This window comes from Leishmania major, chromosome 33, assembly GCF_000002725.2.
Source record: "Leishmania major strain Friedlin complete genome, chromosome 33".
Classification (NCBI taxonomy): Eukaryota; Euglenozoa; class Kinetoplastea; order Trypanosomatida; family Trypanosomatidae; genus Leishmania; species Leishmania major.
The window spans coordinates 1,293,021-1,320,055 of record NC_007285.2 but is presented as its reverse complement, the minus strand read 5'-3'; the positions used below and the strand labels follow the sequence as shown (position 1 = coordinate 1,320,055).

Here is a 27,035-nt window from a genome sequence, read left to right as displayed (position 1 = left end):
TAGCGGTTGCGTGTTTGCGGGCGCAAGAGACTGCGACTGGTCGTTCCTCCTGCACGCACGTAGGGAAGCGCTTTCCAGAGGATACCACCGCGCGCCACGCGGCTACTGCGACAGTACCAAGAGGTTGTCCAGCTTGACAAGCACTCCGCCCGTTTTGCGCTCCGGGGCATCTCTGCACGATGGCTCCAACCCTCCCCCGCCCTCTGCAGCTATGCTCGGACCCAACAGCGACAGCGCGCGCGCACCTGCACAATGCTCGAGGAGATGGAGGGCAAGTCAGATAATACGAAAACAACGAACTGAAGCGTAGGGATTTGTTTGAGGCGGGGGACGGAGGAAGGGAGATGCATATGAAGAGAAGGCAAAAGCGCAGCACTCACAATCCACCGGGGGAAAGAGCCCTTCGCATCTCCCCTCATAGCACAGCTGGCTTCCGCCGACACCGTGGCCACCGCGCCCGTCTTCCCCCCCCCCCCCGTTCCCACTCTCCTCATCCTCGTAGGACGGGCACATCCACACTCACTGTGGTCTAGCCTCGTCGGCTAGCAGTCCACATGCCTACCGGGCATTCGATGGGCACAGGCAGTAGACGCTAAAAGAACGAAAGGCAGAGAGACCGATCAAGGAAGACACTCCTCCCAATCGGTGCACATACATATGAGGACAAAACTAGCTGTTGGCACCTATACATGGGGGAGGGAAGGCGACGACGAGGGATCTGGTCAAGGTGGTGCACAGCAACGTCATCCACCTTCTACAGGTAGTCGGACGCATGTAATCAAATACGATGGCTGCAAGAGAAGTATCACATACACTTCTTTCATTGCTTCGGATCAGAGCGTGGTGATGAAGCATCTGTCGCTCAGGCGAGAGTAAGGAATCACGATAGTCGGCGACACTAAACTCGACACATGTTGCGCACCAGCTCTTTACATCATTACGGCAGCCCATCGCCGCCTGTCCTTTGTTCCCCTGCGCTTACACAATACGCTCGCCGCGCGGTGCCTGTGCTCTACCCCACCATCCCAGGAGGAATCCGCGACAACAACAACCGCCATGTGAAAGGGCGGGGCCCATGAAAAGCAAGAGGGGGAGGGGCATGGCCATCAGCAGTGGCAGCAGAGACGGGTCAATCCAAGCAATGAGTGAGAGGTAGTGGAGAGGCAGAGCATCGCTTTCGCTGCGTCGAGACAACAGGAGGAGGCATGGGTAGGGCACATGACTCACCACTACCACAACACCACCCCTACATACAGACATGCGCAAAGGGAGAAATAGACAGGCCCCCCACACGCCGTCTCTCTGGAAATATATGGTCACAATCATGTTAACAACAACAGAGCGGCAAGCGCCTGCTCCCGTGCGTGTGTTCTTCTCTCCATGAAGCCCAGCGCGCACATCAAAGCCCAGCTACTGCAAAGGCACAGGCACAGCTTCAGCTAAGCGCGAGCAGCAGAAGAAAGGGTGAGGAAACGTGAGTATCCCACGTCAAACCGCGGCGAAACAAAATATATAGCGTGCAGAAAAAAGCAACCCACGACAACAGGGCAGGAGAACAGGAAATGCAGAGCGCGCGAGAGCCCAGGGGAAGGTGCTCCCCTCCGTGATTTGCGAACACACAAAAAAAAGAGGAAACGCGTGGACATGAATGCAGACGTACACCCGCATGCTGTTTGTTCCGTCACCTGAATGCATGTCCGTGACCTGACAGTGCCGCCGCCTCACGGTAGCGCCAGGGCCTAGTGCCCAGCGTGCGGGGACGCCAAGGGCCTGCGGCCCGCCCTTGAGTGGTGCGGCTGCGGACTCTTGATCTCGGCGGACAGGCCTGGGCTGGCGGTGTGCGGAGGAGGCCTGCAGTCATGATCGCGTCCGCACCAGCTCACCACGAATCGTGTCGGCGACTCAGCACATAAACTCGCGATACGCGACGCGGCACGCTGAGACAAGAGCTCCTTGGCGGCAGTCGTCCCACACCCGAAGGACGCGGCTACTCAGCTTACAAGACGACAGGAGACCGTGCCCGTGCAGCCCCGCACGGGCACCACGACTGTGCTTCGGATTCCCGCAACCGCGGGTGACCCGCAGTGACAACACGGAGCGCAGAGGGTGTGGTGCCCACGTCTCCGCTAGCATTGTGGTACCCCGCCCCCGCCAGAGCCTCCGCCCGCCTGCTTTGCCTACCGAGGGCGTCCGTCTCGGCATTGTGCCCGATGTGCCACGCGAGATTCGCCGATCCCTCGCGCTGCATGGGCTCCCGCCGTCGGGTGCCTGCGGCTGCCCTCCGGTATCCCTTCGGAACGGCAGGCCACGAGGTCTCCTCGCGAGCAGGCGCATGCCTATCCACGGGCCCCCTCCGCTCGACGCGCCCGCTGCCACAGGACTCAAGGCAGCGTCCCGCCTGTCGCGGCACATGCGGGCAAGCCGTCCAGACACGCCCCCCAGACAAGACAACAACGCCGTCCCGAAGCAGGCCCCGTGACCCGAAAATGCGAGCACTGCGCGCGCGGTCAGCCACCGCTGGCATGGCGCATCGCATCCGAGCAGGGCATCGCGAGGTCAGCAGGGCGAGGGGGGGGAGGAGTGGGCCAAACAGGCGCGCCGAGCTGCACGCCGGTCCGCCCCGCAGCGCACGTGTGCGAGGCATGCGGCATATCCCCTCCGTCCCGCCGGGTGGGCGGAGGGGGCGCCGGCGCCGGGGGCATGGCGAGCGCGCCCCGAACGGGGCACCACCGAGCCAACCGGCGCCCACCGTGGAGGGGCACGGCGTCTTTCTATGGGATGCTGCGGCATGACGCAGCTGAGGGAGAAGCAGGGCACACAGGCAGGAGGGGAGGGGTCGGCGCAGGCGTCTCCGGGGGCCCTCGCCTGCGGCTGGCCGGCCCCCTCCCTCGGCTCACCCGGCGTGCACCTGGGCGACCCCCTGCTACCCGCACGGCCGACGCCACGGCCTCCACCCCCTCGAGCAGGACCCTGGCCGCGGCCCGCCTGCGCCAAGGCGTGCGGTGCAGCCATGTCCGTGTAGGCGCGCCCTGGCGAACAGCACGTACCCGAGGAATAGGCAATGAAGGACAGGGTGCGCCCGGCAGGCGCATGACCTGATTCGACGGCCGACGGCGCGTCCTAGACGAGGGCGTGGCCATCATTGTATGCACGGATACCTCCGTTCAGTTTCCAGCGTGAGAGAGGTGGGGGAAGGAAGAGAGTTACAACGAGGCCGTTGGGGAGTCCGCACGTTCATCTTAATCAATCCGGCTTCTGACATGTGTGCAATCGTGCCGCTTACACCGAGGCCGCGCCGGAAGGAATACAACGCGTCTTTCCTGCATAAGCATAGATACGCGTACGTGCTGTGTCTGTATGTGGACGAGAGTGCGGTGCCGCCCGTTCTTCCAGCCCCCTGTCCCACCGGGCGGGGGCGTGAAGGGGGAGGGGGCGAATGCGCAGGGGGGGTCGGGTTGGCGGGACTTAATACGGAGACACGGACAGTGGAAATAACGAGGGAAGGGACCATAAGGTCACTCGGGCCCGTTCTCAAAGCGAATAGAACCAAGAGGTAACACTGACAGGTGGAACAAGGACATCGCTTCCACTCGACATTTTTTCGTCAACGCGCCATTCCACCACGAACAAGTCAGCGAGTAGACGCACACGGCCACCGTTCGCCTACTTCTGCTGCACCACGGCGATCTCCAGGAGCGGGGCCCGCCCAACACCGTCTGGGTCCCGCGCCACGCCCAACACCGCCGCAACGCAGCAAAAGCAGAAACACAGCAGGTGGGATGCACCTATTCGTTTGATCGCCGACACGATTCGTGGTGAGATGGTGGGAACGCGATCATGACTGCAGGCCTCCTCCGCACACCGCCAGCCCAGGCCTGTCCGCCGAGATCAAGAGTCCGCAGCCGCACCACTCAAGGGCGGGCTGCAGGCCCTTGGCGTCCCCGCACGCTGGGCACTAGGCCCTGGCGCTACTGTGGGGCGGGTATCAGCAGGGAACGTTAAAGCACGGGTTCTACAGGAGAACAGCACAAATAGAAACAGGAAGATTACACCGACACGGACAGCGCGAAGAGAAACTCAACACAAGAGAGAAAAAGGTTGGGATGGGATGAAGACGGAGCAAAGGTATGAATAATGAGCAAACAAAGGAGCATTAGAAGAAAGTGACATTACTATAGAAGGTTGCTGAGTTGAAACTCATGTTAGCATGACGTATGCAAGAGGAGTGGCGTGAAGGGAATGGATAGAGGGCGGCACGCCGCCTCCAGCTTGCAGAGTCGAGGCACACAACACACCCATGGCTTGTGAGGAGAGAGCAATAGAGGAGGAGGTGCGGGGCAGTATGTCGCAGCGAAATGAGAGGCAACTAAAGCATCGCGCGCGATTAGGCAGACAATATACATGATGAGTGCCGCTCATCGGCATCATCACCACAGACGCTGACAGACAAACGCAGTAGGATGAAACAAAAACCAGACAGTACAGGATCCGCGGGGGTCCATCAGGCGGAGTGGGTCCGAAAGACCGAGTGATATCACCGACGCAGCACGGACTACTACGCTACCCATGCCCGCAGAGGTGTCACAGGCCTCGTGCTCCCCGTCTGCTGTTCGTTCGGCTGCACTTAGTGGGACCCCGTGCCATACACAGCCGATGCATCAGTGATGCTGCCCGGCTGCTGTTATTGCTCCAACACTACACCTGGGCACAGCGGTGATTACTGCGAGAGATAATGTCAAGCGTAGGCTTTCGGCCCCTCACCGGGATTTGTCGGTGGTACACCAGATGGGCCCGCATAAGTGACGGGCCCTGGATATGCCACCGGTGTGCTGTGAGTCATTGGCTGTCCTTCATAAGGGCCTTCATAAGGTCCTCCAGCGGGTGGTGCCGAATCACCGTACTGAACATCTCCGGCCCGTGCATTCGCAGCAAGCCGCTGTTTTCGCGCACTTTCATCGCGCCACCAGAAGTAGAAGAAGCCCCCAACGATAAGAGCAACCACGGCGATACACCCCAAAATGATGCCAGACACGCATCCAATACATCCGTAAAGGGGGAAAAAAAAGGCCATCTCTTCCGACTGCTGAGTGATCTGGCTGGGCAATACAGAGGTGTGAGGGTATGTAAAAGCTTGTGGTCACCAAGAGGAGTAGCTGCAGGAAGTGTGTTCGCTTTCAAGGCACTGCTCGAAGAGCTCTAGGAGATGCGAGAGAGGCAACGGAGGACGGGGAGGATGAGGAGCAGATCCAGATGTCCAGCGCGCCACAAGTCCGTGATGCGGGGAAACACGAGCGTGAGGAAAAAGAAGTGAAGGGCACTCGGGCGCATCCAGAGCAGAGCATGGCGATGAGGGTGCCGGCACGAGTTTGCACCAGGTGGTGCTCACCTGCAAAGTGCCTCTACACAGCCTTTTCCTTCCGTGTGCGTGAGAGTCAGCATAGCAACCGCCCGGAACGAGATCGACGGCACCACAGCGGACGGGGCTCTCGGAAAACCCGTGGGCTGCCGCGTCCTGCCCTCCTCGTCCACGAGGGGAGAGGGACGGCGTTTGTAGTAGCGTTCCAAGAGTCAGGTCAATCTGTCGTTCCTCGGTGCTACTGTGGTGTTTGTACGCACGGTGACCACACACGCTCGCGCCAGTGGCACATCACGTTGCACGAAGACAGCTGCCTCGCTGCTGTCTCACCTCTTTCAAGTAAGCAGAAAGAGGGCTGACAGGTGTGCAGCAGCGCCTGAAAGGAAAGAACAAAGTACACGGCAGCCGTGATCGAGAGGAGAGGGTTGCAGACGGACGTCATACGGTGCACACAGACGAGCGCATGGAAGTGCACGTCCCACCGCTGTGAAAACCAGAGTGGGACACCGAGGGAGTCGTAAGCGAGAGAATCAGAGAACACACATACCGGCAAAAGAAGGAATGGCGTACTGGAAACGATCAGACAGGGAGACAGAGCCACGCAGAGATCGTGCCGCCCCTTCTCTCTCAAACATGCGACCTTACTAGCCGGCGACGTCATGTGCCATGCAGGCGAGACGTACATGTCATTCGGCGCTCAAATCGATTTCCCGACTCTGACCATGGAGCAGCCGCATCTCCCCCCTTCTCATCACCCTTGAAGATGGTGTTCCTCTCGCAGCCGCGCTACCTCTCCACGCAGCTGAATTGTCTCTTGCGTCAGCTCGGCCATTCGCTGCATCACGGCAGCATCTACGTAGCGCGGAGCACAGCCACCACCAACGCCATGACTGCCGCCGCCCGTTCTCGTCACGGTTGGCAGTCTACGCTCGCCAAACAACATCTCGCGCTCGTCCCCTTTATCTTCATCGGAGTCGTCGTAGCCATCGTACGCAAAGAAAAGGAAAACACCTTCGCGCCTGTCTTTCTGGTTGTACCACGGCACCACCCCATGGTAGTAGTAATAGTAGTGAGTCGATGTGTCATGCCACTCGCCATCGCCGCTGTTACCGTAGTCGGCGTGGCAGTTGGCAGCGCCCTCGCAGACGCCCACCAGCTCCTCTTACAGCCGCGCCGCGGCATGGCGGCTGCACTCGAGGGTTAGGGCGTCCTTCGCGCGGATAATGCGGGCACAGCCGGTGAGTCCGTTGTAGGCACGCGGCCACTCCCGCATGTGCAGCCGCTCGTGTCGCCCCCAGCCTAAACGCGGAGCAGGGAGCTTGCCCTCGACCGCCTCCCGTAATGTCGATAGGCCTCCATCGGAAACGCAACGATACCTGGGTCAGGAGTCAGGCACAGAGTGTCTGAGCACTTGCTGCTGTTGCGTCACTTGCAGCGGCTCGGCTTCTTGCTCCGCCCTTCGGCAGGCTGCTCCGGATCGCTTTCCCACGGCAGCCTCCTCGCGCAGTGCTCCTCTGCGATGCACGCACAGCTTCACGCAACGCCGCATGCTGCGTCTGTGCTGAACAAAACACCGCTTTTCATTTCCGTTACCACCGCATCGAATCCTCCGGTCGGTTTTGGAGACACGCATTCGAATACACAGCGAAAAAGAAGTGGAAGAAGCGGAGGAGAGCCATGTGCAGGGCAGGAGGCAGAGAGAGAGAGAGAGAGAGAGACCAGATCGTTCCGCATTTTTCCTTGCTTCACTCCCTCAACAAGCTTCACGGAGAGAGAGAGCCAGTCGCGCACACAAGGGCCGTTCAACGAGTTGGCCCTGCAGGCCAGCGCTCTGCATGCGTGCGGGGATGCTTGCTCACTGTACACGCGCGCGGATAGGAGGAGGACAGAGGATGGTGCTAAGATATAAGCACGGTGCATTCCAATGCATGCGCCCAACTCATCCCAACAGGCGAGTTTCCTATTTCCCCGGAACACTATACCGACATCGCATCCCTCCACTCGCGCTCGCCATACCTCTAACGCTGGCAGAGCTCTCCATGAGACTTCCGTTGTTTTCAAGGCACCACCGGGCAAGACCACCCGCGAGTAAGTAGACCTAGGTATCCGCCTCTTCCGTCGCCCAGCGATCCCTGTCGTGGTGGGTAACCAAGGGGGGGTGCTGGTGTGTGTGTGTGGTGGTGGGGGGGGGAAGAATCCAAAGCTTGCGATGGGCCGATTCCTCGAGACATGAAAGGAGTAGAGGAGCAAAATGCGGTAATCAGAGGACGCATGGCTGGTGGTGCGTGCCATTGGAGTGGCGGAGAGCATGTCCGCACACATCTCATCATCATATTCGTTTTCCGGCCATCTCTCCTTCGTTCCTGTCTAAGCAGCCAAGAAACAAAAGGCACAGACTCTGCAGCACATGAGGGGGGGGAAGGGGAGGGGGGCGAAAAGCACGACAGAGGCGGAAAAAGCAGCTGAGCCGAATGCACATCTACGGGAACAAAAGAGGAAGTGGTCAGCAAGAAGCGAATGCCTTCCTGCCGCAGCTGATGCGCTGCGAGACTTCTGCTGCTGTTGCGTTGTCGTGCCCGCCATATCCAGCGCTGTCAACAGAAGAAGTATAGCACAAGCCCTCCATCCTCAAGGAATCTGCAGGGCCCTTCACAACAGGCATCCTTCCACAGAATCGAAGAGAGGACCCGAGGAAGCTTGAGAGGGAGGGGAGTGTAGCGATGAGGTGACTGTGAGCAGCGCTTGAAGTCAGAGAACACTCGACCAAGAAAGGGAGAGGGCATGCACAGAGCACTCAGATCCCTTTGCATCTGGTAGAGGAGTAAGGGCGAGGCATGAAAGGTGGACAGAGGGGCGCTGCTCAGCGAGGGAGGTGGAGGGGAGGCACGGGGAGTGCGGTGTGCGGTAGAGGATGGAGCGAGGTGGGGGAATGGCAGAGGGAGGAATCGTGAAAACAAAAGAGCGCACACAACGGGAGAGAAGCACGGGGGAAAGGTAAGGGCGCAAGAGACGGAGAGACAGAAAGGCAGGGAAAAAACGGATGCTGCATGCGCACATGCGGAGTCCTCGCACTTGACCACCAAAAGAGTAGATGAGTAGCTGACAGGAACAAGACAGATGAAAAGAGGCGTGCTCAACATATGCTCCGATGCACGTGCCGGCTGGCTGGCACCCATGTGTATGTGCGCACGTCCGCGGATGAAGGAGAAGACGGAAGAGATAGAGAGAGAGACGCAGGGACCGCGACAGTGTCGAAGAACGAAAGCAAAAGTGAAAACGGGAAGCAAAACACTCACACACAGAGAAAGGAGGAGAGGGAAAGGAGAGGCACAAGTGAGAAGTGGAACCGACAGGCACGCACGTGGCGGGGGAGCACATGCGGGAGGCGGGACAAAACGAACCCGCCCAGCGGAGTAAGTATACACATTGCGACGAAGCCAAACGCAGAGAGCGCAGGGGGTGCGTAGGAGCCGACAACGCACCGAAAAGCCACAAAAGAGGGAGAGCGACACATATGTCATCCAGCGAAGACGCACAGGAATGGGCACCGCGCTTTGAGGCCTTCACCTGCGGCCAGGCCTCGGATATTGCCATTCGTTACTTAGCGACAGTAGGCTGGAGAAGACCCAGAAGCGAGGACGGAGTCACCGCACCGCAGCACTCCTCGAGCAGCGGAAACCACAGTCACACGAGCAACCATGGTGACATGCGTTCTATAAGCACTGGCAGTGGCGCAAAGATGGATCACGATGCCTCCTTCTCCGGGTGGGAGTAGTCGTTGCTCGATGCGGAGAAAGCAGCTGCGGTGTCTTCTGCCGCCCGCGCGCGTGCATGGTACGTGGCCCCTCTTCCGTAAACACCATCCGTGGCCTGCGTGGTCGCCAATGGGTAGCGAAGCTGCGGTGGGCATGGCTGATAGTCATAGCCTGTCGGAGCAGGGACGTACGTGTTGGGCACGTGGCCGAGGGGCGCTACACCATTGTCAGGGAGAGCAGGCGGCATCGGCACCGAGGCGCCACTGTTGCCAGTCGCGCCCACGTAGTCGCTACCGCTAAACATTGGCTGCTGTGGAGGAGGTACAGGTTGTGCAGGGCCCGGCTGGCTAGTGCTCGAAATGCGAGCCGCCTCGGTGCTTGGTTGCTGCGTAGTCCCGCGGCGGCGGAAGTGGTACGCAACGAGGACAGCCAAGCACAGAAGCGCGAGGCCGCCCAAGACGCTACCAGTAATGACCTTGCAGGTGCTGCCACAGAATGAGGCACTGGGCGTGCGGCGATAACAGTATCCGGTGGGAAAAACATAGGTGCACGGTAGGCGCTTCGCGGAAGCGCCGTAAGTGTAGTAGTGCCTGCGATTAACCATGAGCCCATTGGTGGAAAGGACGGATTCAAAAGCGCTCATCGCAACGGGTTCACTCGGCAGAGAGAGCGGTGTGGGCACCGCCTCCTCAAGTTCGGAACCTGGGGGCACGAGCGCAGAAGCGGTGGGTATCGGAAGCTATGAACGCACGTTTGCGTGTACGCGGCGCTCTATGAGAGACAGGCGGCCAGCTGCCCAATGCGCGTCTGTGCGTCGCGTGTGACAAAAAACAGGAGAGGAAGAGCTACTCTTCTTGTGGCAATTGGAAGGGGTAAGCGGAAGATGCCGAGGGCGCCTTGTCGACTTCGATGGCTGACCCTGAGAGCGGCGGACAGGGAAAGGGAGGGAGAGAAGAAAGAGCTGAAGCAACCCTTCTCTCTGTGTAGGTCCTTGATGCCGCGTTGAGGCAATTCCCACCAAGCCGCGTTGCGGTAGTATTGAAGGCGTGCAAGCATGGCGGAGAGTCCCTGCCGCTCTCGATCCAGGAGCACCGGTGTTTTCTCCTCTCTTCCACGGCGTGCATTGGCGCGCGCGTCGCCACGCCGATACGCACACACACACGCACACACACACGCACTGAACAAAGGCTCGGAACCGGCGGAAGGGAGGAAGCCTCGCACGCACAGAAGCGAAAAGCGTAATGAAGGAGACGAGCAAACCGGAGAAGAAATAGAGGTAATAGGGAAACACGATGAGGAGGTAAAAAATGCGCCCGCCATGTCATCCCCCCACCCCCTCTGTGCTGTCACACGGGCCCCGAGGGGGGTGAGGGGAGAGGGACGCACACCTCCACTCAGACACGTCACCTACAGTTACGGCTGCAATCAGCACCGATACACAGCAAAACACGAAGAAGAAGGGAGAGACTCCGGGCAGCGGCAAGCGCGCATCTGCAGGTGCCGCGGAGCACCAAGGCACACAGGCAGAGAAAGAGCACACATTCGCATAAGAGAAGGAGCTGCCCGTCGGATATAAGGAGACCAGCAAAACTTGAGAAAGAGACGAGGATGAGCAGACAGGCCGACGTACGGAAAGAGAAGCCGCAAGAACAACGCTGAGGACAGTAGATGACAAGGGAAGAAGGGCCTTGAAAAGAGACCACACGAAGAGGGCAGCCAGAAAGAGCTTCCGTTGCACACGTGGTTGGTTCAGCTATTCGACGCACACGCATACGTACACAGAAGGAGGGAGACAAGAGAAACAGACGCATTTTGGGAGAAAGCGAAGCAGCAGTGATCATGCGGCAACGAAGGACGAAGCTCTCACTCGCAATGGCGAGCATAGACACCCGGGGGCTTGCCGAGCCGCCGAAGGTGGGGGCAGTGTAGCGGGAATGGAAGTGGGGTGGCGTATGGCGCAGTCAGAAGAGCTCGGAAGAGTCGACGGAGAGCACAATGATGAAAATCAGCACGGCTGGAGCGATGCGCAACTTATCAGCACAGACGCACCCGCACACGTGTGCAGCGGACAGCTCCGCGATGGCAAGACACACACACACACACACACACACACACACACGGGCACCACATACACATAACAGTGTGTGGGAAAAGACGTGACTCAGAAGCAACATACGAGCGCGGAAGAGAGCACGGCGCGCGCGAAACAGAAAGCAATGGTGCCGAGCACGGGCTATCCAGCGCCATTCACGAGTGCTCTGCCAAACGCGAGCAATACTGCAGGCGTGCTAGCTCCGCCTCACAAGTGTGCACCGGAATTCTCCTCTGCCGGCATTCCCGCTGTCACAGGAGCGCCAACACTCCAGACTAGGCCCAGTGAGGTGAGGCTTCCATCGCGAAAAGAATCAACCAACGCAAAATACACTGCGCGCCATAAAGGGGGCTCACAAGCGGCAAAGGGCACTTCTTCCCCAGATGCACGCACGTAGGCGAGCTCCGCGCCAACAGGAATCCAGGGCGGTTTCTTAGCTCCTCCTACCGGGTTCGCTGGGCGCCGCAGGTCTCTCACTGTCCGTGGGAGGGAAGACAAAGACGGGATCCTCTGGCGTCGGGGTGCGGGAGGTGGGGTGCGAGGAGATTTACCCCGGGCTAGGCCAGCTATCGGGGACGTCCTTTGCCGCTGATGGACATGCCCGCATTCGGCGTGGCCGGCTTGGCAGCCGGGGTTGTCGCGAACACGTCGGAAGCCGACACAGGGGGGAGGGAGCGCTGGAAGAGCCTTTAACGAAGTCGTCTCGTCCTTGACCGCCACAGCTGCCTTGCCAACTCTCTCTCTCTCTCTTGCCACCGACGTCGCTCGGCCTTTCCCTGCTCGACGACGCACGCCTTGGCTTCACCTCCAGCGTCTCGCGCTTCGTTTCAGTAGTGTGTCAGCCGAGCGCTACAGGGAGGCAGATGAGCAGGGGGCATCAGGCCGCAGCAGAGGCAATGGTAATGCGGCGCGTTGTGCCACGCCCTGCTTTGCTCTTTGCCCAAGCCACCAGAGGAGCGCACGCGGAAATGGTACAGCGTCCTGATGCCGCGGTTCAAGCACACCGCCGGACTACGGGAAACCGCAGAACGGCCCAACCTACGAAAGGAGCGTTCAGGTGAAAGGGGAAAGGGTCGAGGCCGAGGTAAGCTCGTGTGTGCGTGTGCGGCGTCGTGTGGGAGAGTCAAAGGTATGTGCAGCGACTCATTCCTCTGCAGAGTGCAAAGGATAAGCGATGGTAAGAAAAAGGTGGCGCAGCGCAGGCGAGAGCCGACAACAAAAGTGGTGGGGCTACCGGGTGCTTGCAGTGAGCGCAGCAGCTACAACAACAAAAAGATTCCGCGCGTCGAATGGCGCTGGGAACCCTTGCCACATGTTAGACACACGGCTCTCATGCACGGCTCGTGCGCCGGGGGCGGCCTTGTTTGTAAAAATGGATGCGACCCTCTTTTCCTTCGGCGTGCCTCACAACTGCTTCACAAACACGCGCAAACATCAAGAAAAGCGAATGCAAGATGGGGAGAGCAGGGGGTTCGACACAGTCAAGCAGCCTCGCCTCTGCAAACAAACAAGTCGAGAGCAGAGCGACTGCAGTTAGGGGGAGAGGTGAGGAGACGGAGAGCGCACACAGCAAGAAAAAGAAGGTGAGGACTGGCAACGACGGCATAAGGGGGCGCCCACATGGCGAAATGCTGTTCGCCAAGAAGGGGGGGGGGCAGATAGTTTCTTATGGCGTTGCATCGTCTGTTTTCTGTTGCGTGGGTAAGGTGCGTGCAGCCGGAGACAATCGTATAACCGTGTACAGCAGGGAACGAGAGGGGTAAAGCGAAGGAGGTGAGGAGAGGAGGGGGGAGGCGGCAGACATGCAAACGCCACCGAGCAATCATACGGGAAAAGGCACCTGAAAGAAGCCAGAAAGGATGATCGAAAAGGAGAGACACACTTGCAGGCACGCCCCCCTCCCTCAAACGACAAGCCTTAGATACAGAGGAGGAGGGAGAGGGAAGCGTGCTGAGGACGGCAGCAGTGAAAAGCAAGTTGCGCAGAATTGAGTGCAAAGTGCTGAAGAAAAGATGATTCACGCAGAGCAGTGACCGAGTGGCCACCTGCTGAGTCCAGCGCCCGAAGCTTGCAACCCTCGCGGATTCTCCAACCACGCGCTTGTGCAGAAGGGCCCTCGGTGGTAGCGGCAGCTGCATAGGAAGGGGAAGCAAAGAAGGTGCAATGCTACCTACTGTTTTTGCCACAGCCCGCGAAGGCTGCAGCCTGCGCACCAGTGTGGCCCCCCGCCGTCCGTCTCTGGCGCCCGCGCGTAATTCGCCGCCCCTTCGCCGCAGCCTCCATTCCCCGAGGGAGCGCTGGGCCAAGGGTATCCGGGCAGCGGCTGCGTGTCTGGAGCAACGGGTACTCACCCTGGAGCCAGCGGGTCGGAGACGTAGTCGAGAGGTGCAACAGCATCGATGGATACCGCTTGCTACAGAGGCACAGCGGTGCGAATGCTCCGCATGACTGCTCCGTTTTCTCCGTTCCCAGACCTTGTCGCCGCTTGCGACACAGAAGCGCTCGCAGGAGACAAGCTGGAGATATCAGAGGTACTGCTCTGCGCCGCTCGCTCTCTTCCCTAGGACTCTACAGCTGCACAAACACAGGCATGCAGCGACTAAGAGCTGCAGACACTACTAGACACACCGCCAACTACAACGGCACCGCTTCTGCCGCAGGCGTCGCCTCAGCTGCGTGAATCGTCGGAGCTCCCGACGCGTGCATGATGGGCGGCGTTGTCCGTTGGACTGTAAGGATGGAGGTGCCTGGACGGCACCGCGCAACGCCGACCTAAGCATTGCTGCCGTTGCTGCCCCATTCCTGCCATGCTGCGGCGTCCGCGGTGATCTTGTCAAGGTCCAGTGAAACGTCAACCAGGTAAAGAAGCTCATGCGCTCGATAGGTGCGGAACCACGAGGCTGTGCCACAAGATACACATGTGACGGTGAATGCGAGCCTTGCGCGTACGGCGAGATGAGCTGGTAAAGAAAAACGCCAGTGCAGGACAGGAGGGAGAGCAAAGGGCGGCGACTGATGGCATTATCCGCCTGGTGCGACTCGACCAAGAGTCTTGCGCGACTGGGAGAGCGGGCTGCACTTGCAAGGAGTGGGGTGGAGGTTGAGGAAAACAGCGGGCGCAACGAGACACAGTGATAGAGGGAAGCACGAGAGCAGAAAGGTGTGGGGCCAACGGCGACCGGGAGGTAGCCGGACGCGTTGGGGAGTGGCGAGGCAGCAAGGCGGGCGATGCCGTGGCGCGACACCGCACGACACGTGAGGCAAAGCCAGACAAACTCATGGAGTGCTTCCTACCGCTTCGTTTTCCTCTTCAGCGCACTTTCGCCTGCGGGCGCGGAGAAAAATGAAGGGCACAGAGACGCTGGAAAATACGTTGCGCGCACCCACGAAGAAATTCCTTCAGTCTGCTGAGGACCGTACTGGATCGCGCAGGGCGGCGTTGCACCGTCCCCCATCCCTCCGTCGTGCCTTCTTCGTTTTCGTTTGATTCCTGTGCAGACAGTTCGCCGTGGGTCACACGCCGACGGCCACATAGACACACACAAGGACATGCACCCACGCACCTCCACGCAAAGCCACTCCGAAGGAGCGTGTGCACCGGTGGTGTGCATGAGCGGTGCCATGAAGGCCCTCCCCTCCCTTGCATCCTTGCAGCACGGCGTACGTGAGACACACTGAAGGAGAGAGCGGAGGGGGTTGGCGCCACGGAGGGTTTCCAGAAGTTAGTTCAAAGAGAGAAACGAAAAGAGAAAGGCTCATGAAGAAAAAAACGAAAAGACAGAGGGGGAGCAGAGCGCTTGTGGTGGGGGTGAGTATATCCGCAGCGCGAGACAGACAGACGGAGGAGGCTGAGAGACCAAGCAATACGGACACACACACACACACACACACACACACACACGACTGCCACTGTGTACGCATATACATAGGCACACAGGAATATATACATATATATTCATGTTCACACATACGTCTTCACATACATGTGCACACAGCATATGGACACGCACAGACATCTAAATACATATATTGAAACATAGCATCCTGCAAGCACGCATATATGAAAGAAGCGGCTCCATTCGCATGGATGCCTTGTTTGCTTGCCGGCGTTTATAAGGGTGGCGGGGGCTACTGAGGCAGGAGAACGGATGTGGTAGACAAAAAAAGAAAGAGATGTGCTTGCCGGGCTCTGATAGCGGTAATACCGATACGCACTGAAACAGCGACGCTCCCGCAGAGAAAAGCAAGCGGCTGATGCACAAGAGAAGGCAAAGCAAAAAACAAAGCCCACACCCTTCCGTGTTCAAGGTGAGGAAAAAGATGACGGGGAGTAGACGGTGCGCAGTAGTGCGTAAGGAAGGCGTAGAGAGAAAGATAGCGCAACAGAAAATGTTGACTGGGGGCGAGAGGAGGGAGAGGGGGAATGCTGCCAAATGGCGGCCAGCACCTGCACACTAATACAGGCACACACGCACTAACAGGTAACACAACCTACTCACAGAAACTCCTTCCTCCCTTCCGTGCGAAACCAAGGGCGACGCGCCAAAAAAAGAAATCGACATCCGGTCTAGAAGAGCATTAGGGAGAAACACTTAGCACGAGGGAGAGAACGCCAAAAAAAAGGAATAATAAAGGGACGCGCTATGATGCGGACATCAACAAAGGGCAATACAGAAGCATATATACACCAACGGACCCACTACAGACAAGCCTGGGAAGAGAAAGGAAAAGCTAAGCATAGATTACAACACCGCTTTTCTCCCTTCAGGAGCTCGACCGGAAGAAAAGGCAACAGAGAAAGAGAGAGAAGCACAACGGAAAACAAAGAGAGTGGCAGAGTCGCACAGAACACAAGGAGAAAGACAGTGGGAAAGGGCACGAGGAGGAGCGGGGGAGGAGAACATACTCAGAACCGTCACGCGCACATGTGCCCCCGGAGCTGTGCACTCCTGCCGTGCTTGTGCAAGTAGCTTGCGTGTGTAGTGGCGCATGTGGCATTCGCCAAGGAGCGGCGTGGAGGGTGGGTGCGCAGCAGACAAGAATGAGAAGGAAAGGTACAGCGCTTGTTGCTGCAACGCATCACGCAACCACGAGCAAGTCCGCAAATACATGCACACAGCTACAGCTCATTGACCTCTGCTGCACCAGGAGGAGCGGAGCGCAAAGCCATAACAAAACGCGGATTCAATATGCAAGTCGGACATCGGAAGCGGACAGAACAAGTGCTGTTCACGGGTGCAGACGAGGAGAGGGAGGGAATGGGGGACCCTGTGAGACAAAAAAAAACAGAAACCTAAGCCCTCGAAGAGATAAGGCGGGTGCCCTCCGCAAAGGAATAAGGGGTGGCCGGGCGGATGCACGCGGGCCAGCAAAGACATGTTTCTACATTAGAGAAGGGGAATGAATCGGTGTGCTTCAGCTCTCCGTGCTGTCGCGGCATGTCGGCACATGCTCCGCTTCCATGTGCCTCTGTACAGGTGGGCTAGCGCCTTTCTGCCAGGCGTCTCACCCACCACGCCCGAGTGAACAGAACCGGGACAAGGGAGAAAAGCGGCGACCCGCGGGAGACAGGCTTTGCCACGGGGTCCCCGATCGCCTTTTCCAGCCGCACGCGATGCTCATCACCGCCGCATGCCGTGCAGCACATCGCCATCTTCCTTGGTATCATCCGAATGCAGCAGAAGCGTACAACAGCAGCGGCGACGGCGTGACGGTGAGGTTGGAGTGAACACGGGAGCCCGTACAGTAGGGGAGAGAGCGACATCGACAACCCCCACAGTAGAGAGCGGTGCTTGCACGACGCCCTAACACAGAGACCTGGGGAACAGCAGCAAGCTGTAGCTCAGTGCTCCACCAACAGCTGCCAACTACACAAGGTAATCATCGATAGAGCTTGCGCTGTCGTCCTCGAAGGTAGCAACACTCACGCCACGGCCCCGGTCCCTTCCCCGCACGCGCCAGCTGCGGATCGACCTTCTCGGCATCATGGTCGCATTCTCCTGCTGCGCGTCGCCCAGCTGCGGTGCATCGGCCTGCGGCACCGGAGCGCCCAGTCGGCTCTGCGAGAGTGGCATGACCTCGTCCTCACCGATTTGAATGCGGGAGGACAACACACGAGCAATTGCGCTCCCGCTGCCCAAGAAGGCAGGCGACAGCGGGTTCGCGGAGAGAAAACTCGGCAGCGCATCCTTTTCAGCCATCGTCGACGTTGGCACTTCCGAAATGTTTCCAGTCGCTCCTGCTTCCTCTTCGCTTGTGAAGGGCTGCTTGCAGTTCACTTCCTCTTCTGCGCTGAGCCGCTGCCCACGCCGTCGCCTCGCAGCGAGGATGCACCACAGCAGCACGAGAAGGGCAATCAGAAAACAGGCGCCGAACAAGCAACCCAAAATGATGGCGCAGGTCCTGTTGCACGCAGCGCTTTTCTGTGGTCGAATCATGCACGCCCCGTTGCGTGCCGCAGCGCGGCTGTGAGAGGCGGCCTTCACAGAGTGCAGCGGCCCCACGGCGGCGGCGGCCGTGCTTGTGCCAGCGACCGAGGGCATTATGGAGGAAAGGAGAGAGAAGCAGGTCGTTGGGTGTCTGTATGTGCGCCTGTGCGTACAGCTGCTGGTGGAGCGCCGTGGAGAGGGGTCGCCGGAAATGCCGAATCAAGCGGACAGATGAGCGGCTCAGGTGCCTGTGCACAGAGAGTGAGTGCCGAGGAATGCCGATGCTGGAAGGAGGAGGGAGAGGGAGAGAAGGCGGTGCGTGGGGAAGGGTGCGGGAAAGAGAAATGGCACTTTTTTGCTGCCTGGCTAGCGTAGTCTTGCCGAGTAAGGGACGCGGGTGAGGGGTGGCAGTGCTCAGAAGGGACGGTGCGAGCCTCGAGGGAGCAGGAGGGGGAAGGCCAGGGGGAGGGCGTAGAGGCGACAAGGGCGTGGCAGGGTCGCCGAAAACAGCACAGTGGCGGATCGGGGAGAGGGCGGCGAGCTCACCAGTCCGAGCGCAGTAGCGGTTGCGTGTTTGCGGGCGCAAGAGACTGCGACTGGTCGTTCCTCCTGCACGCACGTAGGGAAGCGCTTTCCAGAGGATACCACCGCGCGCCACGCGGCTACTGCGACAGTACCAAGAGGTTGTCCAGCTTGACAAGCACTCCGCCCGTTTTGCGCTCCGGGGCATCTCTGCACGATGGCTCCAACCCTCCCCCGCCCTCTGCAGCTATGCTCGGACTGAGTGATTGGAACACGGCCTCTGCCTGAAACACCACACGCCCGCTTTGCTGAGCGTCGCCTGACAGCCGCTCCCTCATTCTGCCAATTACCACGCCTCGTGCATCCCTCACCAGGTTGGTCAGCCTCTCACCTAGAAGGCAGTGAGACGGCCAGGTGGAGTACATTGGAGTCACGCTGGCTGTTCGTTCATAATATCAATGGTAAAAGCGTATTCCCTGTGGCATGCCACTCCGACTGCACGCCGTCCAGCACGTCATCGCCGACTTTAGTATGGATGCATTGTTCTGTTCCCCCCCCCCACACACACACACACAAAGTTGGATTAACGGACCCTGGAATAGCACGCACGTTGGTGGTGAGGTTCGCTGCCATCAGGCAAACAAGCTTCGAAAAGCCACAACAAAAAACTCGCCGAACGCTGCGCAAGGGTGCACAGCGAGAATGCGAAAACGGCCAAGAGATAGCCACCACGACAAAAAAAAACAGCAATCACACCGTTCCGTCATCATTGCGATTAGTGCTGTCAGGGGGTCAGGTGAGGAGCGCACTCGTAGGGTAAAGCACTCGATGCCCGTCTTACGGCTGGAAGCTTGCAAGCCATGCGGCGGCATTCCAACAAAAGCACCCATACGGCCGAACGGCTCTTCTCGCCGCCTGGGTAGCAGGTCACAATGCTGCCGTGTTTAGCGGGTGCTCACTTTGTAAAGTGAAACGTGCACTGCCACGAGATATCGCCCGTAGATGTCGTCGTTTTTTGGATCTTTCCCGCCGTCTCGAGTCGCTTGCTACTCCCACACACGGTCGCCAGCGGCCTCGTTCTGACCAGAGTCGGCGGGCGAATACGCGCACCTCGAAAGTGTTGCGCCACAGAGGAGCATGACGAACCTTTCTAGTGGCGTTCCGCCCAGCGCACCGCCGGCCTTGCTGAAGCGCGTGCTGCGCATCATGCGCGCATCCGCTGCCTCAGTGAAGGCGCCGGAGCTCGAAAGTGCCGATATGTCTCTTTCCTCACGAAAAGTTGCTGATAGGTCTTGGCGGGCTTCGGGTGAGGGCAGGGGGAGCTGGTACTGCCGCCATAGACCCCACTCGGTACTCCTGCACCATGCGGCCCGGCACTGCAGCGGCACCATGGTCACGCAGCTAGACGCTTCCTTACGGGCTGTGTTCGGCTGCTGTGGTGAAGGTAGCGGGCGAGGTTGGTGAGGAGCGCCAGAAAAGCAAAACAGTAGGCAACAGCAACAAACAAGGATTTCTGGCTTGAAGGTGAGTACATCGAGCGCTTGAGCTTGTGTTGTCGGTGCGTGCAAATCACCGTCGGCCTTGAGGAATGCTGACGGTCATTGCGCAGTTTTGCTGAGCACCGTCCCCTACCTCTAGCTCCGTCCTTCAGCAGCTTCTTGTATTCGTGAGGGCCTTCGTCGGTCCTGCGAGTTAGACCACATAGCAAGGCGAGAGGAACAAGGACGGCATCATGCAGTAGAAGCGAAAAAAACACAAACGATGAGTGTCCCACGTTTCACCATCTCAAGCAAGACGTCATTTTCAAAGCGATCCACTCACAGAATCCCCATTCTTGCCGTCGTCGAGCGAACAGGCGCCACTGCCGCACTCGCCTCTTTGAGAAGAGAGGGTGAGGAAAGGGCCGTTTTAACGCCGCACGTCGCTTCTTCGTCATTACCTTTCTGCGTGACGCACTCCTTTATTTGCCTTCCTTCGCTACGCATTGGACCGCTGCGCGTGTGAGTGGTCGGCGCAGCTGACCTCGTAAAGTGGAGACCGAAAACACCTCACGTTCGATTAGCTCCGCAGCCCATCGGCGCCTGCTGCTGTGAGTCACCATGGTACAAAGTGAAACAGCGAAAAGAGGACAAGCAATCACGCAGAACCAAGTTCGTTCTCCAAGGCAGCGTCGGCGTCCTCGCCGTTACCCTTAGCTCCATCATCACCACCGCGACGCGGACGCCGGAAGCGGCGCCGCTGCCCCTGGGCGTGCAGCATCTCCGCCTTCACGCGCTGCGACTCTGTCATCTGGCCCCACGACGGTGCCGAAGCCCCGGCGTCCTTGAACGCCATCTGGTTCGTGGTGCTGCTCCACTGTGTGGCGATCCAGCGCACACGCTTCAGGTAGGCCAACACCTTCTGCTGCTGCTCGACTTCCTCGTCGCTGCGGCGCGCGGCACCGCTTCCGGCTTCCGCAGCCACGGTGAACGTAACGAGTGACAGCATGCGACTGCCCCACGTCTCCTGTGACGGTGGTGTTGCGGTGCTGCTTTCACCGGTGACGAGCGCATCCGCCGAAGAGTCGTTATTAGCAACCCGCGCGCTGCGCAGCACCTCCTTCTCTTCTTGCGTCGCCGCACTGTAATGCAAGATGACGCTCTCGAGCCGGGTGTAAACAGCGCCGTGTGTCTCTTCTTCCTCGTCGTACATGCGCTTGCGGCGCAGCATGCGCGACGCGTCCGCGTCCGCAACTCTCCCACTGTCATTCTCCACATTCTCGCCATCCTCCGGCGCTGCAGCTGCGCCGCTGTTGCTCCACTTGGCTGACTCCTTGCCTCTCTTTTGTTTGTCTGATCGCACAAGCTCTCCGAGCTGCTGCTGTTGCGCGCCAGCGCATAAGCGATCTTCGATAACGCCAAACCACGGCTCCAGCACTTGCGCCAGAGTCACGGGGCCGATGGCGTCATCCAACAGCGCGGCGGCGGCAGCGCGGCGAGCCAAGGCAGTCGACTGCTCCGAGTTGGGCGACGCTGAATCCGCCGCCAGCGGATCAGCGACCGACCACTTGCGCTGTGCCGATACGTGGGCGTATCCAGCTCTGTCGATGCCGTTGAAGGGAGAGCGGTCCACCACTGCGGTGGTCGCACCCAGACTAAAGGTTTCAGCCGCTACCTCTTCACGATTCAGCATGTTGTAGCACGAGCGCACCGCCGCCAGCAGCGGGTAGCTGCTCGGCCCGTAGCCGAGCGTGTTGCCCTCCGACTGCGGGTCGTCGGGATCGACGGCAGCGTACCGCCGCGCCTGAGCGTAGAGCGGAACTTTGCGCAGCAGCAGGTCAGACCCCCAATGCCGTGGCGGAGACGTCGACGACGACAGCCCCAAAGCGCTTGCACTCGCCATACGCGCGCAAGCCAAGTCTGTAGTAGCGATGAGAGAGAAAGAGAGAGAGAGAGAGCGACAGAGACAGTGAGCTGACTCTGGTTATGAGGATGCCGGCGACAAGGTGCGCTGCTTTTCTGGATTGGGTGCGAGAAAAGTGAGGGAGGGGTTACGGGCACAGAGCAGAGGACGGAGAAAGGGAGAGAATTAGAGAAGAAGCGATCATCTGCTAGAGGAGCCTCACTCATGGCTGTAGGACGCCGCGCTGAGTCATTCTGACAGCTTCCCCTTCGACAACGACAAGCCTCCACCAACGCCAGGCAAAGAAGCGCAGAGCAGTCACCTGAAGTAGATTTTTATCCCGTCCAAGGCTACGCTTGCTGCCGAGTCTATGGGCTCTCCTCTGGGAACCTGCGTGGCTTTGTTTGCCATCGGCCATTGCAACGTGAGGGCTCACAGACACCGCACACAACGGGGCTCCGCCACCCGTGCAACCGAAAAAGCAAAAGGAGCATTGGGCGCCAAAGACCCACTTTCGTGGGAGGCGGGGAGATGGAGAGAGAAGAACCCAACACGCGGGCAAGACGCATGTCGAATTTCTACGGAGCAGGGCAGCACATATGGCGACAGGCGATATAACGGACAGAGCACACCTACACACACCAGAGAGACCGCTGCGGTCAAGCGTCCTCCCTTCTCGAGGTCGGAGGAAGTCCAACATCCGCCCACTCTGTCACAAGCGGCTCTTCGTACTGCACCGGGGCACTGCCGACCCGACCGAACACGCCCATTCGACGGATCGTAATGGGTGCAGCAGCCGATGCCGCGGTGCAACCGCCTGGCGGACTCACACTACCGCACAGTACGCAGCTGGGCCGGATACCGTGCAGCAGTGGTCCGTTTGGCTGCAGCCGGTACTGCGAAGGTGGGTCAAAATCGAAGAGCAGCTTCAGACGGGCCTGCGACACCGACAAGGTCGGGTCCTCGATGTGCCACAGCTGGTGGCGGTACATGGTATCCTGCGACATGGAGAGACGGAGAATTGAAAGGTGGGATAACACAGACTGGTCCCTGGCGTCTTTCTGACCTTCCGGCCTCACAGGCACAAGTCGGGTGAGTAAAACACAAACCTCCGCGACGTGAAGCAAGCAGGCTCACAAACCGAGGCCGCTGTTCCCTAAGCACAGGGGTGACGGCACCAAAGAGAGCGACGATAACAGCCTCGCCTTGTGTCGGCGCAGAGCTGTGAGGACACACGAGAGGAGTGGATAGCGTGTAATCAGAGAGAGATGGGGAGACAAATCTATTATCACTGGGAGCCGTGAAGACAGGAATCGAAGAACAGACAACTGTTGGCAACGGCGCCCTTTCCCACACTCGCATACGAAACTCACGTGCGCAAGAGCAGCAGGTGGGGGAAAAGAGAAACAATCAGTGATTCGCAGTGTCAATGACCGCCACTACAGCCAAGCTCTTGGAGGAAGGAAAAAGAAGGCGTAGCAGGTGTGCAGTTCCCGACGGTTCACTGGAACACGCTAACACACGCGCGCTCATCATATCGGCACTCAAAATAGCGATCTTTTTTTTTGTGGTTTTGTCTGTCGTCTTCCTCACTCTGCAGTACATTGCAAGGACACCGGAGGATTACACGAAGATTCACACATGCAAACTATTCCTTTGAGGAACACGAATGAATGGGCCACACTGATGCAGCACGGCAGGGGAAAGAAGGGAGGTGGGAAGGAAGGAGGCGTTGCCTCTGTTGCACTAAACACAGCTCATGAGAGAGAGAGAGAGAGAGATCAGATTCGCAGACCACACCCACCCACACATACACAATCATTCAAGCACGCATCACCACACACGTCTTCCCCTCCCCCGCAAAGCACGCATTGTCTATTTATTCGAGTGCTCTTCACCTGTTTCTTGTTTTTTTGTACGTGCGTGTCGTGTTGTGCTAGTACACAGAGTCACGGACGACGCCGATGCCACCGCTTTCTTCCTCTCTCACTCCTTCACGTGTGCACGCACGTGCGCCCATGTCCACCATGTGACAGTTCGGCATAATCTGTCCACCAGATTCCGCGCTGTCTTCTCGTGTGGCGTCCTTGCCGGCGCTGCGCACAACTGATGAGAGCGCTGGATAGAGAGAGAGAAAGAGGGAGGGCTATATATATAGGGAAGGAGCGAGGAAAACCACTTGCCTGTCGCAGATGTAAATATATATGCGTTTGTGTGTAAAGAAGATGCTCCTTGGTCCTTCTCCGGGTGCCTTGATAGCGCCGCTGCCACTTGCGAACGTTGCACGCGCCTACACCTACCCAAAACAGTTACGCATCGGAAGAGGCGCGCACCCAGCCTAGAATGAGATTGTTGTGTGTGTCTTCGAGGAAGAACCCATGCGGGTTCGAGTACTCATGCAGGAGGAGTACTCGAGTAAAGTTGCGCAGCTGCGTTGCAGCCCTTCGCTGCTGCGTCGCTGACGACTCCTTCCTGTTGCTGTTGCCCTTGGTTATGGTGTTTCGGTTGGTTTTGTTGTGCCAGTCAGATCTTGTCAAGTAGCTCAGCGTTTCCCAATTAGAATTGTCCCAGTTTTGCTCTGCAACAAACACCTTGTAGTAGAGAACGCTACCCCCGCGCACCATCTCCTCGCCTTTCTCGTCAGCAGATACGTTCTCACAGCCGCCGCTGGAAGGGCGCCTTGCGGTGTCACTGCCAGTCATGTTCTTCGGCGGCACGGCGCCACTCACAACCTCGTGCTCCTGCGACAGAAGCAGCTGTGGCAACGTCGACCCAGGAGCCATAGGCTGCCGACCCTGTACCGAGGCGTTCTTGACAATAAACCAGTGCACTTCCTTGCCGGCTGCGGCGACGCTGTGAAAGGGGCCGCGCACCGCCGTCACAACCGCGACGTGAGCAGACGGCAGCGTCCGCGAATTCTTGGCGTACACGACAATGTCGTGGGGCTGCACGAGTGCCTGACGCCAGTTTCTTAGCCGCACACTAGCTGAGAGGTTGTTGGCCTCTCCATTCAGTTTCATAACGGGCATATCTTCGCTGCTGTTCTGCAGAACCTGGGATGACAGGAAAAGATTTGTGTACCGCTCCAGTGGAACGACGGAGCTGCCACGACTTCCACGACGCCCGTTCACGGCGTTGGCGGCATCAGCGAGAATGGTATGATCAGCCCTAGGAAACGATGGAAAGGTCAGCAGCGATGTCAGGATCCAGTAGCGGCGGGTGTACTCGAGGGCCTGCCATTTGGAGCCGGTGTAGAGCCGCTGCAGCCCTACGGAGACGAAGTTTTCCATGTGATCCCCACCGTAGTCATTGCGGCAGTTGCTGTACGCCGCCACACCTCTGCTCTCGCCCAGTAGACTGCCAAACGGCGTGGCGCACCGCTCTGCCCGTATGGGAGCGGAAAGACCGAAGACAAAGTAGAATGTGACGAGGAGCAGAACAACAGTAAGCAGGACCGCCAACCACTGCTGATGGCAGTGATCTCGAATTTGAATGATGGGCGAGGCAGCGTAGCTCCACAGCGGCATCGAATCGCTGCTGAGCCTCCTGTTTGTGCCGCTGGTCATGAGAAGGCCACTTTGCCGAGTGCTTCCTACGCCAGCGCTGCTGCAGCCCTCGCCGCCGTTGTCGTTGTTGTTGCCGAGGGTGCCGTAGGCACGGTCTCTCGGAAAAGCGAGCGGGCTTGGCCGCGGCTTGAAAGAGCGGCTACGGCCGCCACCACCGTCACTCTTAACGCCATCCGGCGGATCCTGCGGTGGCGAGCTCATTGCTCCGCGACTGCGTTCTAACAGAAAAAAAGGGATTGGTACAGGGGGGAGGCGTCGGTTGCGCTTGCGCTTCAGGTGGGCGTGAGAGAGACAACGCTCCTAATGAAAGAAGGCGATGAAACCGCAACAAAGGAGGTGGTCAGGGGAGGGGGTAAGAGAAGGGAGAGCCTGGAGAGACGATGGTACAGCCTGCAGTGGCAGTCGTCACGACACCTGAGCACACGCCTCCACACAGACGCGCGAGCCTTGGAGACGGACACAGAGTGACGCACAAAAGAAAACCATGGACCCAAAAAAAGAGACATTGGAAGCACCCCCCGAATAACCCGCCTCACTCTCGGAGGCACACACACACACACACAGACACAGACACACACCTACATCTATATGCATATACACATAAGCGCAGTCAACCCTATGGCTCGTCATCGTAACGCACCCAGCCCTGGATGCCATGGAGCGAATCCTCGATCGTGTACTGCAGAGGCCGCCCCTCCGCTGATTCAAGCACCACCAGCGGCAGTGAACGTGAGTAGTTATGGTATGGATTCGGCCAAGTCACGCTATCCCAGTTTTGCTCTGCCACGTACACGTGGCTGTGCCGCTGACGCGGCTTTGGCGATGCGGCTCCGGCGTCCATGTAGGAGTCGTCCGCCTCGGCCTTCGTGGGCATCTCCACCTTGACCACCACGGCGACATGGCCGTAGGGGAAAACGTTCTCGGTATCGCGAGGGTAGATGAGTAGGTCTCCGACGCGGGGTGCGCTGCCGCCGTAGCCAAGCCTCGCGCCATTCTTAAACTTCAGCAGCGGAGCCGTAGTCGCGTTGTCGAGGAAGGTAACGTGAGTGAGAGAGTCCCAAATATCTGCGGCGCCTTTAACAGCGCCGAAGAACGCGGGGGTCGGGGTGCCGCGCAGCATCCAGTACCGACGGGCGTATTCGACGCACTGCCACTTCATCCCTGTTGTCATGAGGCGAGTCGTCGCGTGGGGGGCGTCCAGAGCCGTCCGCGCCCCTGGTGGGAGCGGAATCGCCATCTGGTACTGTAGAGAAGAGATGCAGGTGTCGCTGTTGCAGTTACTGTAGGCGAAGACGCCATTGTGGGCCCCGAGGACCGCTCCAAAGGGCTCCTTTCCGCCCTCTTGCAGACAGTAATGGCCACGACAGCTTTCAGGGAGTTGCGAGAGGGGTGTCTCAACAGAAGTGGTCGCAAGGGCGGCACCAGGACGCAAATGTGAGCTGTCCACCTTCATGTACACGACAAGGCCGATCGTCGCCCATATGAGCAGGGCAACAAGAATGCTAGGGGAACAGCGCGCACGCCAGTGCGGCCCGCGGCACCGCTCCTCCTCCGTCGCTTCCTGTAGAAGCCTCATCGCGTACGCATCGCATATCGCTGCATTGCTTGGGCCCGGCTCCTTTCGCACACAGCGTAAGACCTGGTCCTGCATCATGGACGCCGCCGCCGCCGCTGACGAAGATGACGACGAGGAGTGGAGAACTGTAGCAGCGGCGACGTCGGCACGATCTTCGATATCGCCAGCTGGCGACCGGCGGCTACGCATGGGAATGAGAAAGTGGTAGTAAGCAAAAAATGAGGCGAGCAGCGTGGATGGTTGCTTGTTCTGCATTTGGTGTGCGAACGTCGCTTCGCAGGGGTATTCGAAGGCGAAAGGAAACATGAAAGGGTTTATGCAAGTTCGAAGAAGGGAAGCGGTTCATTCCAGGAGCGTTC

The 27,035-nt window shown here is 58.9% G+C and overlaps 4 protein-coding genes across 4 annotated transcripts; all 4 read right to left on the bottom strand.

Moving 5' to 3' along the window:
* Nucleotides 1-20,289: 20,289 nt before the first annotated feature.
* Nucleotides 20,290-21,534, bottom strand: LMJF_33_2880 (conserved hypothetical protein; the record flags this gene model as incomplete). The annotated part of the gene is made up of 1 exon (XM_001685999.1): nucleotides 20,290-21,534. One exon carries the CDS (start codon nucleotides 21,532-21,534, stop codon nucleotides 20,290-20,292), a length of 1,245 nt encoding a protein of 414 aa, XP_001686051.1.
* Nucleotides 21,535-22,193: 659 nt separating this feature from the next.
* Nucleotides 22,194-22,541, bottom strand: LMJF_33_2870 (conserved hypothetical protein; the record flags this gene model as incomplete). The annotated part of the gene is made up of 1 exon (XM_001685998.1): nucleotides 22,194-22,541. The coding sequence occupies one exon, from the start codon at nucleotides 22,539-22,541 to the stop codon at nucleotides 22,194-22,196; it is 348 nt and encodes a 115-aa protein (XP_001686050.1).
* A 1,302-nt stretch (nucleotides 22,542-23,843) lies between these two features.
* On the bottom strand, nucleotides 23,844-25,301 carry LMJF_33_2860 (conserved hypothetical protein; the record flags this gene model as incomplete). Its single annotated transcript, XM_001685997.1, has 1 exon — nucleotides 23,844-25,301. One exon carries the CDS (start codon nucleotides 25,299-25,301, stop codon nucleotides 23,844-23,846), a length of 1,458 nt encoding a protein of 485 aa, XP_001686049.1.
* Nucleotides 25,302-25,716: 415 nt separating this feature from the next.
* On the bottom strand, nucleotides 25,717-26,982 carry LMJF_33_2850 (D-alanyl-glycyl endopeptidase-like protein; the record flags this gene model as incomplete). The annotated part of the gene is made up of 1 exon (XM_001685996.1): nucleotides 25,717-26,982. One exon carries the CDS (start codon nucleotides 26,980-26,982, stop codon nucleotides 25,717-25,719), a length of 1,266 nt encoding a protein of 421 aa, XP_001686048.1.
* Nucleotides 26,983-27,035: the final 53 nt, after the last annotated feature.